General features: G+C 34.4%; 1 protein-coding gene across 7 annotated transcripts in view; it reads left to right on the top strand.

Annotated features, from left to right (window-relative positions):
* Positions 1 to 13,390, top strand: part of ADGRB3 (adhesion G protein-coupled receptor B3) — a 469,357-nt gene that overhangs the window by 248,005 nt on the left and 207,962 nt on the right. For all 7 annotated transcript variants that reach the window (XM_048077466.2, XM_048077468.2, XM_048077470.2 and 4 more), the window contains one exon: positions 2,276 to 2,384. In XM_048077466.2, the coding sequence (XP_047933423.2) occupies positions 2,276 to 2,384 (109 nt within the window). The remainder of the gene's footprint in view (positions 1 to 2,275; positions 2,385 to 13,390) is intronic.

The following is a 13,390-nucleotide window of genomic DNA, read 5'->3' as shown; positions in this document are numbered from 1 at the left end:
TAGCTATTCTGTTGATTTTGTGGGGTTTGTTTGTTTGTTGTTTTAATGCAACATTGCAAACCAAGGTGCAGTCTGACCAACATTTTTTACTAGTTTGCATGCTTTCCTTGAACTCCTGTTACTGTTAGCTTAGATCTCTTAGACAGTTTTCTGGATTGTTTTGCTGGAAAGAAAATCTTACTCACTGTCAGCAAATTGCTGACTTTCTATCAAGTATACAGCTGCAATGCCTCAGCACATCCTTTTTTTCTAGATTAAATGCCAGCAGTTGATACCATTAATTACAGGTTATATAGCATACAGATAAGCAGCACTCACTTTAATACTTGCCTTTTGTTAAGAGCTGATGTAAGGTACTGCACACAGGAAGCCACTTCAAGTCCAGAATAAATAAGTTTACAGTGGTGTTTCAAAACTCAGGAGTTATTCTGCATGTTCTTCATCACCATCTGCTGGCATCCTATTGATTAGCCAGTACTTCAGACATATAGAAATGAAGAGTACCTCTATTACACTGACTGTTCAAGAGTTTCTGCTGAAGTTATTACGATAAAATGTCAAGTGAAAAAAAGTGAATTTCAATGAAATTCAGCCTTGGTGCGTAATCTGGGAGTGTGTGCGTTATGAATGGGATGGATGCAAAAAAGCACACAATATCTCAGTAACATCATTTGGAAAATGGAACTCTCCTTCACCTTAAGCAGCATTTGCAATGTTAGGATCATAAATGCCATAACACATTTTTCATAAAAATGGTATTGCTGCCATACCTTTTATAAAAAGATCTATGTAGAAAATAAAAGACGTTAAGAAATTCATCATCCTGACCCAAACAGCTATGGATCTAGACAGATAAAGCAAGATGAAGATGGAGCACACCATGCTTGGATTTATAGTCAGTGTAGGCATTTGTTGGAGTTGGTCATCTCAGTGGTCAAAAGAATGGGTCGAATGTTGCTCATAAATTGCAATTTGGACATCCCACTGATAGAAAGAAAAAAGCAGTGTGAACAGATCATCCATTATTTTTCTGTTGTTAAAGCCTGTATTACTGAAAATTGTCCTGTTCATGACAAATGCCATAACCACCAAAAATATTTTTATGCATGTGATATAAGCAGTATTTCTTAAGCTTGCTAATAACTGTTTTGATATTTAATACAGTTTTGATTATGGATTATGGTTGAATATAGCCATTTTTAACGTTTTTGTGATCATAGTATCTTACAGCTTTGAAAATAAATTATATTTCTTGGAAATGTGCTAGTACTTACCATTTTGAAAATCATTTTGAGAAGTTATATTAGTAACGCAAAGGCAACTAATTTTAGTTTACTGCATCCAGTTCTGAGCTCCCCAGTGCAAGACATGGTGAGCCCAATGAGGAGCCATGAAAGTGTTTAGGGCAATAAAGCATATAGCATCCAAGAAGAGGGCAAAAGAGCTAATAGTTTTGCTTTGAAAAAGAGAAGGTTCAGAGGGGATCCTGTCTATTGTATAAATTCCCTATGAGGGGAGTAAAGCAGACAAAAGCCAGACTCTTGGTGGTGTCCAGTGATAGGGCAAGAAGCAACTGGCACAAATTAAAATGTAGCAAATTCCACTGAAAAGAAAGACCCTTTTACTGAAAGAGTGATTGAATCCTAAAACATGTTGTATAGATGGGCCCTTGCTTCTCCGTCTTTGGAGATATTTAAAACCCAACTCAACACAGTCATGGGCAACATGATACTTCTCTGAGCAAGTGGTTGAACTAAATGATTTCCATAGGCCCCTTCCAACCTCAGCTATTCTATGATTCTACTTCTCCACATCACTAATATTTTATATTACGTACATATTGTTTAAAGCAACAAAGAGTTATAATGCAATGGAGGCCAGGGTAAGATTTGCACTTACCTGTTCATGGTGGGAAGGAGAAAAAAATCATTAAAGTTATTTCAGAACATTAAATGCCTTAACCAATAGAGATAGTAGTGGTCAATAAAATGTTTTGTTTGTTTGTTTAAAAGTGCTGTGACTTACAGAAAACATTGCATTGTACAAAGCATATTTCATGTAGCCATATGGAAAACAGCGTCTGTTCACATGGGGATCGAATGACAAAAATGGTTGTTCACATAAAATGTTAGATATTGAAACATGGCAAGAGCAGTTTGACTGTTAAGTCTCACATTTCATTTGATTGCATTAAGATTTTATTTGAATATCCTGCTGTAGTGATTTTGATATTATAGTTATAGAATGTCTGAGCTTCCTTTATTTATTATTTTAGATCTATCCAGGCTCGGTGGAGTTAATGCAGGTGATTGAAGATTTTATACACATTGTTGGAATGGGAATGATGGACTTTCAGAATTCATACCTAATGACTGGAAATGTAGGTAAGAAATAGGAATTTCTTCTATGAAATTTATGACCTATTGAAAATCAGAAATTGCAAGTATGTACTTTAGAGCTGCTGTTTCTATCACAATACAGGTTGGGCTTCTCCTCCTCCAGATTATCTTTGTTGCTTGGTTATCTCCTCTCCAGTTTAATACAGTCAGTATGCCTTACACATCAGTCTTCTCTATAATTCTGTCTCAAGATCTGAGAGAAAAGTTTCAGACTAAATAAAGTTCAGAAAATACTCATCGGAAAACTATGAACTATAGGTATATGCTAGAGCCTTTCTAGGATATACAGTGTTTCAAACGGTAATTTAGAAAATCGTGCTAATTATAATAATTATATAGCTAATAGCATGAAAAATATTAATTCTGTTGTCATTATCTTTTAATATTCTATTCTCCCATATCTTTGCATGTATTATAATAATCAGCATAGACAGAAAAATAATAATTAAAAATAAAAACAAAATATATTAGTTGTCAAAATAACTTAAGCCTTTGGTTTCTTTTGTGAGTTTTTCTCTGTGTGATGGTTTCAAAAATTTATTCAGATTTATTTTTTAAGCTTTTTTTTTGGCACTGGAGTGTTGCCAGGCAAAGTCTGCTAATTAAATAATAGCAAACATTGAATATGAAGATGCTTAGCAAATGAATTCCACTTACTAGTTGCCATAAATGCTGCTGAAACATCACAGCATTCTGTTAAAAACTCAACCAAAAATGAGATTGAAAACCTTTTTTTCTAAGCAATTCCTCTTTGCTTAGTATCTTCCTCATTCAATTAACTTTTTTCAATTTTATAATGCCAGGAAAGTGTTAGGTAGTCATATGTAATGAACAAATCCAAAATATATGTTCATCTGACAGGAAAACTTCTGATGTCAATATATTCTTTCAGATTTCAGTTAGTATCTTCCTGCCTTAATGTCAGTCAGTTCTTCTTTAGAATTAGTCAGAAAATAAAGTCATTTAGAAATTGGTTTGGAATAAAATAGGGAAACTGTTAAATGTGCCTATTGAATATCTATCTGTTTAATAATAAATATTTATTATTTTTGTCCAGTTTATATTTGGATCGACAGAACTGTAAACACTAGCCCCTGTAAGGCACAGCCTTATATTGGAGAGATGTCAAAGAACATGCCAGTCTTAAAATGTTTAAAACATTTCAGTAGACAGTATGGGAAGATTTTGCTTTTAACAAGTGATTTATTATTGCTGTTGTTTTCTGTTTGCACTGTACTACCACTTAAAACTCCTTCCAGTTGTCAGCCCCTCATTATGCTAGACCCTGCATATATTTATAAAGAAAGGACAGTATCTGTCTTAAAATGCTTGTTCCATGGCATTTTTATGACAAAATAAAAAGATATGTTTATTTAAAGAGCACAGTCCGTGCTGCTTGGCATGTTGTATTGCATTCTGAACTGTTTGTCCTCTGACAAATGTGGAAAAAAAACACCACTGAAAAATGTTTTAAGAAGTTGCATTCAAATAATCTGTGTCTCTACATATTCATGGCTTCAAATGTGAAACAGCACCAACTTTCCAATTGAATCAACAACCATGCTGTGCAATGGCTAATCTATATAACTGCATAATCTTCACAGTTTTTCTTTTGATTATTCTTTCTCTTCCCACATCTCAGATATTTTTAGGCATTCAGAAGTAGGTTTGTTCTTAACTACGTAACTCTACCTTTGATGGAAGATAAAGAAAAGTAAAATGAATTTATAGGCTTATTCTGACTACCTAGCACTGTCTTGACACATCGGAGTGAGTTTATCCTCACCCTCACATTGCTCCTTACTGAGTCAACCATCAAAAAAGGATGTGCAACCGCTGTGCAACTCGTTAACCAGAATCCTTGAGTACAGGTGACATGGTGACTGAAGATTGTTATCAGTAAGGAGTAATATCTTATTTTCACAAAGAGGGAAAGTATCTGGAATAATCCAGTTTTAGTGTAGTTAACCTCAGGGGGTCTGTATAACTGTGTCTGACTGGTTGTGTAGCAAGAACATAGGGGATGTTTATGTTGATCTCAGCTGAGAGGAGTGAACTATGCAGTTGCAGTTGTCCTGTCTTAGCATGTCTTGTCATACCAACAAGTTTAAAACTGTGTGAGGTCTTGTTTACAATTTGTAATAACATTCTTGTCATGTAAGTAAACAATCATATCCCATGCAGGAAACAGATATGTGCAAGAAAGAGGTCCTACTTTAAATATATTCCTCTTTAAACAGGACTAATAGTTATTCTGTGGTTATTTACCATATTTACCAAAATATTCCTTCAGATACTTTAAATGTCTTTTGCTGTATTTTCGGTATAGAATTACCTTACAGTTCATATATCCAAAAAAAAAAAAAAAAAGAAAAGAAAGATTCAGTGCTAAGGATGAACTGTTGCTTCTTGTTAGGAAAAAAAAAAAAAAAAAAAAACTGTTCTTTGAGAATGTCTCAGTATTGCACAAAGTTCTCAGTTTCCTTCCATTAATTTCAGTTTATGTGTTCATTTCTAATTGATTGGCACTGTAGTGTTCCGTATGTACTTAAAGGGGTTTCACTACTTAAAGGGGGCTTATAGAACTTATAGAACAGATAGAAAGCAACATTTTACTCAGTCAGATAATGATAGGACAAGGGGGGATGGTTTTAAACTAAAAGAAAGTAGATTTAGATTAGATGTTAGGAGTAAATTCTTCTCTCAGAGGGTGGTGAGGCACTGGCACAGGTTGCCCAGAGAAGCTGTGGATGTCCAATCCCTGGAAGTGTTCAAGGCCAGGATGGAAAAGGCCCTGGACAACCCATTCTAATGGATAGCATCTCTGCCTATGGCAGAAGGATTGGAACTAGATGATCTTCAAGGTCCCTTCCAACCCAAGCCATTCTATGATGCGTAATATGAGCAGCTAATTGTAATTAGCTGACATTATTTTCTGTTTCTTTCAAGGCACATAAACTTGTGGCTTAACAAGTTACTATACAGCAGCCACACTTCAATGACTGTCCATTACACATTCACAGCCTGTGGCACATGGGAAGTGATGAAATTTACCTTAACTATATATTAGGCTACACTAAGCCACATTATTACAAATTTGCAAGTAGCTAAGAAGGTCCATAAGGACAGCTGCCATGTTACTGTTAAACTGTTCACTATGGTGGTACTTAACTTCAGTTTTTGGTTGCTTCTGAACAAAACATCAGAGACTAGTTCAAAGTCCAGATGATCCAATATCTGTACTTTGGGTTTGACTTAGGTGGCACGGCCAAATAAGATGCATTTCCATTAAAGCAAGGCCAGTTTCCTCTTAGCTCTTCTCTCGAGGACAGATAACATGATATGAAAAAGCTAACAAATGTGAAAGGAACAACTTGCATTGATTCTGCATGGATGAAACAGATGGTATTTGTTTTATTTGTGTTCTCCCAGTTCTACATTATGTTCCTTTAAGAAATGATTAGCTGAAATAAAAGCGTCTGATAGGAGGTGGGAGCCTCCTTCCTCCTCCTGCTTCTTCTCTTCCTCCTCCTTCTCCTCCTCCTCACGACCATCTGAGCAGGCACGGGAAAAAAATAGTGTGAAAAACAAGAATTTTTACTACCACTCAAGGTCTCTGAATTAGCTGGAAGCACAGACCCACCTGTAAAGATACAACATGCAGTGGGAGAAAAACTTAAAACCCTTTTTACTGCCATTCTATTAACTACTTGCTTTCAGTTTTCTCTGCTTTAAAAGATGAGTTTACTATTTTAGTTTAAGAATAAATCTTGGCTTTTAACAGTCTTTTGAACTATTTTTTTGGAGCGCTAAATGCCCAAGCAGATCCAACTCAAGTAATTGACTGATTTGTGGCCCCATCACAGTAAATTGTTAAGAGTTCTGAAGAAATATGCTAAAAGGAGACTGACCTACTATCAAGAAATATTAATCCTTTTTTTTTTTTTTTTAATTGCTAGACTTGAAGATTGGAGTACCACAGATAAATGTCTTGAAAGGTATAGGTGGAATGTGAAACTGGAAGTATGGACGAGTATTAGGAGATGTATATTTCTATGGCAGATTAGGATTCTTTTGTAAAAGAAAATTGTCACTCTCTCGTCAAATAAATTTATTTAAGAGTGGCAGCCAAAAAAACAACAAACAAGCTTGCGACTCTTCCAAGATATTAATGAGAACACCAAATATTCTTGAAGTGAATGTGAGTTGTCATGGATGTTACTTGGAACTGACAGAAAGTAAACTGAATTTTAATCATGAGAAAAGCCACTTTTGTTGATGTTCATTTTATGAATACTGATTTTTGACTGATCAGTAATGTTATAAAATATGCAGATATCACAAAATTACTTAGGCATGTCAAAGACAGGGAAAGCTGAAGATCTCCAGGGTTTATAGCAAGATTAAAAGAAGGGAATATCTACTGGCAGTTTAAATTCAATGTTGACAGAAGTAAGAGGGAGTAGTTCAAACTATACATAATGTAGGAATCTAAAAAAAAATCAGTAAAATCCCATACTCACTCTTAAGCAGAGCTCAGAGAAAAAAAAAAAAAAAAAAAAAACACAAACAGCCTTAGTGTGTGAAAAGAACAGTATAAAGAAAATACAGAAAATGTTTTCATTTTCAGTAGCCATCACTTGCACTGCTCTTTTCATCTGAGATTATGCAGGTTGGGATTCATTTTACTTACTTGAAAGATCAAAGTTGGATTCTAAAACTATAGTCAAGATAGTCTACTGCTCAGGAAAACAATTCACACCATCCCAGATAGACACCTAATGTAAGGGCATGGATTGCCTTCTGGATGTTCTCTCCGCTGGTTATAAACAGGTTTGTGACTAGTTTAGGACAGAATGAATCAGTACATTTAAAGCAAAGAGGAGTGCTCTTTTGTGATTAAATTAAACCTATGTATACACAGAGGTTCAGAGTGGCATGCTGAAAAATAAAAAAATAAAAAAATAAAAAAATAAACAGCTTGAGAACTAGAACAATTAGAATAGCTTTTTCAGAACATATTGTTAAATGGGACTAAGTGTACACACCTAAATGAATGAAAAAAAGAAAAAAGAAACCTAGGCTGACATCTCTGTTTAATATTGCTCACAGGAAAAAAAAATAATAAAATAAAATAAAAGTGATTTTTAACTAGTAAACTTATGTATAGTTATACATAAACACATTTCATTCTGAATGACCATGAGGCCAAAATCTTAAGAACATTAGAATAAAAACAAGTAGATATTTATGTGGGGAATGCAGCTAGCTATATTATATTCTGTGAAAAAATGAAGAGGTAAATAGCCATGCTTGCATGCAAAAATCAACTTCTAACCCATAGTCTTTGTAACTTATCTTTGCACTTAAAACTGACTACTGTGATGCTGGTACTCTGATGAGTAGTCTGATCCAGTATGGTAATTAACATATCATAAATTTTCATTTAGGATTTCATACTGAGTTGCTTATATAAGTTTTATAAATATTTGCAGAGCACAAAGTCTTTGCTTTCATAGACAGTCTAGGATGCCATAGGGGAGAAAATTATTTTAAAACAATATCCATTGTCGTGTGTCTGCAAAGTTTCTTGTTCCCCCTTTGATTTTCCATTCCATGTTCATATCCATGACATTTACACCTAAAGGTTTAATGATCTCATAGGGTTATGGAATGTATCTTAAAATTTTCTGGTCATAGCCAGAGATACGTAAAAATGTTAATGATCAAAGGAATTTACAGAATATGTACCTACTCTAGCTGTAATACATAAGTAACAGCACACCTGCTGAGCTCTGGAGAATCCTAGAAAATAAGTATGTTGGACTCCTGTCTCTTATCGTGGGTTTGTTCACCCTTTCCTGAAGGTAAAATTTTTAGGTCTTATATGTTGCAGATCCTGTTCCTACTCTCTTGAAACCTCTCCAAAGTTCATTTACTTATCATAATGGACTCTGCCCAGTCTGCTTATTTGTATAAGAGTTCGTGATGTGCATCTTAAAAGCAGCATTCAAGATCCTCTGACTCATATACCATAAATATTGTACTGGCCTAAAATATACCCAGATCTCTTAAAGGGTCTTTTTTCAAATATATTATGGATGATAGAAAAAAAGCAAGAGCATTGATATTAATTTGTCCAAAACTGTATAGAAAATGTCCAAAAGTTTTGGTCAGGAAAAAAATATTTTAATAGTTACTTACACATACACTCACACTTAAATTTGTTAGGAAATTACTGGTTATTCTGAGGCTGTGAAGTGCTACTGTGAATTTTAAAGTGGATATTTTCAGGTAATAAAAATTCTGATGGTAAAATTTCAACATTTGCTCCCAATAGAAAGAAAATTGGACCTGTCAGACAAATAAAAATCAAAACTCCATACAATGGCTCAAAAGAGCTACAAATCTCTCATCACATAAAATTTTATTAAAAAATTAATGAAAAAAGTTAGTGGTTATTTTTTCCTATAACAATTAAATTGTGAGAAGAGCAGAATCAGCATTCGTACTAAGCCCCACTCAGGCATGTTACAGAATCAAAGTACAGACATTATCACAGAGCTACAGACTGGCCTGGAGATCAATGGAAGTAAATAAACTTTCTTCAGAAACAAAAGAGATTATGCAACTCTTCAGGCTGCTGTATATAAAAGACTGTGGCTAACAAGAGTATTCAAAACTAAACAACTTTGTGAGCAATTGGCAGGAATCAAATAAATTCTCAAAGGAGAGTAACAATAACAAAGCAATAGGTATAACTTCTTATAGAATATAATTCTTCCAGGTCTTAAATTTTGAAAAAGAAGATTTTGATTATTTTTGAACAAGACTGCATGTCCAAAGAAAAGAGCTATTATTTTTCTGTTGAGAAAGTAGGTACTCAGAGGTTGTGCTTTGGTTATTATTAAAATCTAGTATCTCTGTAGATAATTGCTCAATGTATCAACATTTAAATTTTGTTTTATCATTTTGATACCTTCAATGTTGTTTTGCACACCTGGATTTGGCCATTATATAGGTTGGGGAACTGAATCAAGACTAAATCAGGTAAATCTACTAAAATTTCAAAAGTTATTTCATATCTCTCTCCTCCTTCCATCGACTACATACACCAAAACATACACCAAAACATACACCATGTTTTCAGGAAGTAAAAGTTAGGAATATAGCCTCTAAAGAACTGCTCCATGGATTGTACATGTATTATTTTTAAGCAGGTGCATAGGAATCATTCTGCGTAGTGTATTATAGTTCATGTGTACAAAACTCTGTAATGATTAAAATAATTATATTTGGTTTTGTTAACAAGAAATTTTCACAATGAAAAAATAAAGTGAAGCTTTCAAGATTTGCAGTGAAATACTTTTCTGATAGATATAAAACACCAGACCCATTTAATTTTTGGAGTATTTCAGTTCTCTTCAGATTTCTGTCTAGCTTTAGAATAACTAGTTAACATGCCACCGTAAGTAATATTTAGTTAACATTCTTTTGTTATATTTAATTACATATTTTTGCTATATAGACTTTTGCCAATTTCCATTGTTTAATGTCCTGCTTCTTCTCAAAATAGCCTGAGTCAGTGCCTGCCCATCATCTTCCTATTTCTTGCTGGAATTTTGCTTTTAAACGTTTTGTGTTTAAACGTGAATGAAAAAGGACTAAACGCAGGCTGTCTGTACTACTAAATTCCTTCCACCTACCCAAACACTGTTCAGGAATGGTTCAGGGGACAGTCCAGGTGAAAACCATTCCCAATAGACATAATTAATGCTCTTCTCATTGCTCTGTGGTGCATAGCTAGTGATAGTCTCTGTTTCTGGGTAGAGAGCCTGGTGATTAGAGAAGTAATCCCGAGTTTTATGTTCTGCCTTCTACCCCCTGTTCTTTTCATTCATAGCTTTGGCTCTCAGACCTCATCCCTGCTGGTTCACACTCAGATGTAGCCTACCGGTCTTGCCTGCCCCAAACCTGTATGCTCTCTGTTAAGCAGACACTCACTTATGTGAAAATGGCCGTTTGTCACATTTCTTTCTTCAATCCTTAAAAAATCCATCGACTCCCAAGATTTATTTGCAGCAAGTGTCGGCCTCCTGTTTCCCTATTCTTAATTTGCTCAAAATATATTTAATTATCTTCTGGTTGCTAAAAGCTACCGGGACAGATCTTTCAGAGAAAAAATAGAGAAGAAAATAAGAAAACTACAGCGAACTGTCAGCTGGATTTTTTGTCATATCCTTTTATACCTCTGCTCCATGTATATTCATATCATTTCCTTTACAGCAGCCTCAGCAACAACTCCTTGATCAGATCAATATGTTGGCTTTCAGAAGGCTCAAGCTTTCTCCTGTGATTAAAATGGAAAACTTCCATGCTCACTTTGAAGGTCTAGCTCATCACAGCATCTGCCTTAGTGCCTGAAGTTAATGACTGAAAGCTCTTTATATATATATATGTATATATATTAATAAGCTTATTGAATGACTCATAGTACCTGAAAACTGAGCTGTGAACAGCTACAAAGACTGGATTTTTTTTTTTTGTACTTTCCTAGAACTGCATATTCAGTGATCCTGAAGAAACACAGCCCTCAGATTTACTTTATATCAAGGGAATTTCTATAAGAATCTTTATCAAAGTTCACAAATTTGGACAGAAAGCTAATTTAATTCTATGGCTATGTTCTAAGCAGTAGACATAATTCAGTAGTTACTTTTCTGCATGTAGTTTATTAATTTGCCTTAAAACTGAATCTAAATAAGCCAGCCATTCAGTATTTTTAAATGTATGCTATAAGAAACCAGAATAATCTAATAAGTGTTTCCTTTCTCTACCTTATACAAAGTAATATACATTGGAGTAAAGGGTTCTAAAGAAATGGAAACTATAAAAAATGCAGATGTCCAGGCTTGAGTCTGATAAAAAAGAATGCCTCCAACAGAAACAGATAGTAGTATCTACCACACATTTGTGTAAACAACTTTTAACAGCATACAGTATATGTATTTTAGATTCTTGTACCATTTCTAAATTTCTACCTCTGTAAACTCTTTTCTGAATAATTCTGTTTTATAGGCCGCTTTTTACCTGAGGAAATAAAAGCTGCTGTTTTCTAAATGAATCAGCTGTTTTATGACAGGCCATTTTTAATAGGTGCACTTAAATGTTTCCGTGAGAAATTAAATACCTGAGTTTATTTACTCCTTTGCCTTGCACGATTGTATCTTTAGGTGACTCCTAGCAATTATCAAGTAGAATGAGTCTTAAGGGGTTAGAAATTAAAAGCCTGCAGTTTTAGCTTTGAGTTAATGGAGTAAATATACACCCATCGTTTCATATTAAGGTAGTACCAAGAGGTAACAATCATATTCAGTGAAGTATAATATCAAGATATTCCAGGCAATGCAGTCCTCCCCTTAAGGAGGGGTGGTACCACAGTGTCACAGTCTGTTAATATGCAATTCTATGCAGACTGATGACTTTCATCCTGGTGTTTTGCATCCATGTAAGGCCATCACAAGAAGAACATCCAGTGATCATCTGGTGGTGTGTCAGCTAGAGGTGGTCAGCAAGAGTGGTGTGGCCTAAGTACTGTAAATAACTACGTTCACCCTCAGTTTTAATGAATTCTACAGGGTTTTCTTACTCACTCACTACTGAAAATGAGAGAAAGAAAATGAAATAGAATTGAGGTAGAACTCCACAAAATGCAAATCAATTAAAATAGGAATAAAGCCAAGTAATCATACTTTAAGCTAGTAAAAATGAGCAGAAGTCAATGGTAGACAGATTTCCTGAGATTCTGTAGTCAAAAGAAAATATTACTTATGAAGACTGAAGGGACAGATATTAACTTCAGATGTTATTTGCACTGTGTCAAAGACAGAGAGAGGTCTAGCACCTAAAAATAATGTCCAATGCAAATGTGGAGGTAGCAGGTTTTGTAAGAAGCTCGGGATGTGACCAAACAGTTGTCAAAGTTTATGATGATGGTGCTTCCTTTGAGGGGGAAAAAAAAAAAAAAAAAAAAAAAAACACAACCTATAACAAATACTAGACGAATCAGCCTGCTGTGTTGAAAAACTGTATGACTTCTTTAGTAAGTTTTAATGTCAAATAGTACAGATCTGCCTCTTTTGAACTTCAAAGCTTGAAAGTAACATAATTTATTGAGTTAACAAACTGTATAAGCATTTTTCATTTTTCATTTTTGTTTCATGAGGGTGTTAGTGAATTTTTAAAATCAGTGAAAAGTATTTTTATGGTAAATAATTATTTTGGCAGTGGACTTTTAAGATAGTGTTGAGATCAAACTTCAAAGTCATGTAGACATATACGGGTATAATTCTGAGTAATTATATTTGTGCCTGCACATTTATCTTTTTTTTTTTTAATATAGATAGTCGGACTTCAATATATGGGCCAAAGATACTGCAAATTTTTCTGCAATTCTCTTAAGATCAGACTGAATAATAGTAACAGAGCCAACAGTGTCAGTAAGATCAGTCCAAGGCATTCCAAATCATTTGTGTACTGGGCTTGCTAGAATCAAGAGCAGGGTCTGAAAGTTATGAAGAATCTTTGTCTGAATTGTGATTTCTGAACCCATATCTTCACTCATTTCATTTTTGTTGTTGTTGTTTTGTTTTGTTTTGCTTTCTCTTAGCTTCAACTGTGAGTTTTAGGACCATATTTGATGCTCTGGCTCAAGGCAGAGATAGAGGATCTTTGATAAAGTTTATGATATAAATCAGATGTTTGATCTACTGTGTGTGAATATGACTTTTTTTCCCACCTTGGAAAATTTCAGGAGGAACTGTGTAAAATGATTTTTTTTTTCTTTTAACTCTCCTTCTGGGGCATTTGCAGTGGGAGGAAGACTGTCTCAAAATACGTGGTACAGTTCTGTGGTCTTCAGTATTTGAATGATATTTGATACAAGGAGCACAAATACTTAAATTGCCCTGCAGTGGTGCCAAATGTTCTTA

This window comes from Anser cygnoides, chromosome 3, assembly GCF_040182565.1.
Source record: "Anser cygnoides isolate HZ-2024a breed goose chromosome 3, Taihu_goose_T2T_genome, whole genome shotgun sequence".
Classification (NCBI taxonomy): Eukaryota; Metazoa; Chordata; class Aves; order Anseriformes; family Anatidae; genus Anser; species Anser cygnoides.
Note: the sequence above shows the minus strand (reverse complement) of the source record. Positions and strands in the feature narration are given on the sequence as shown.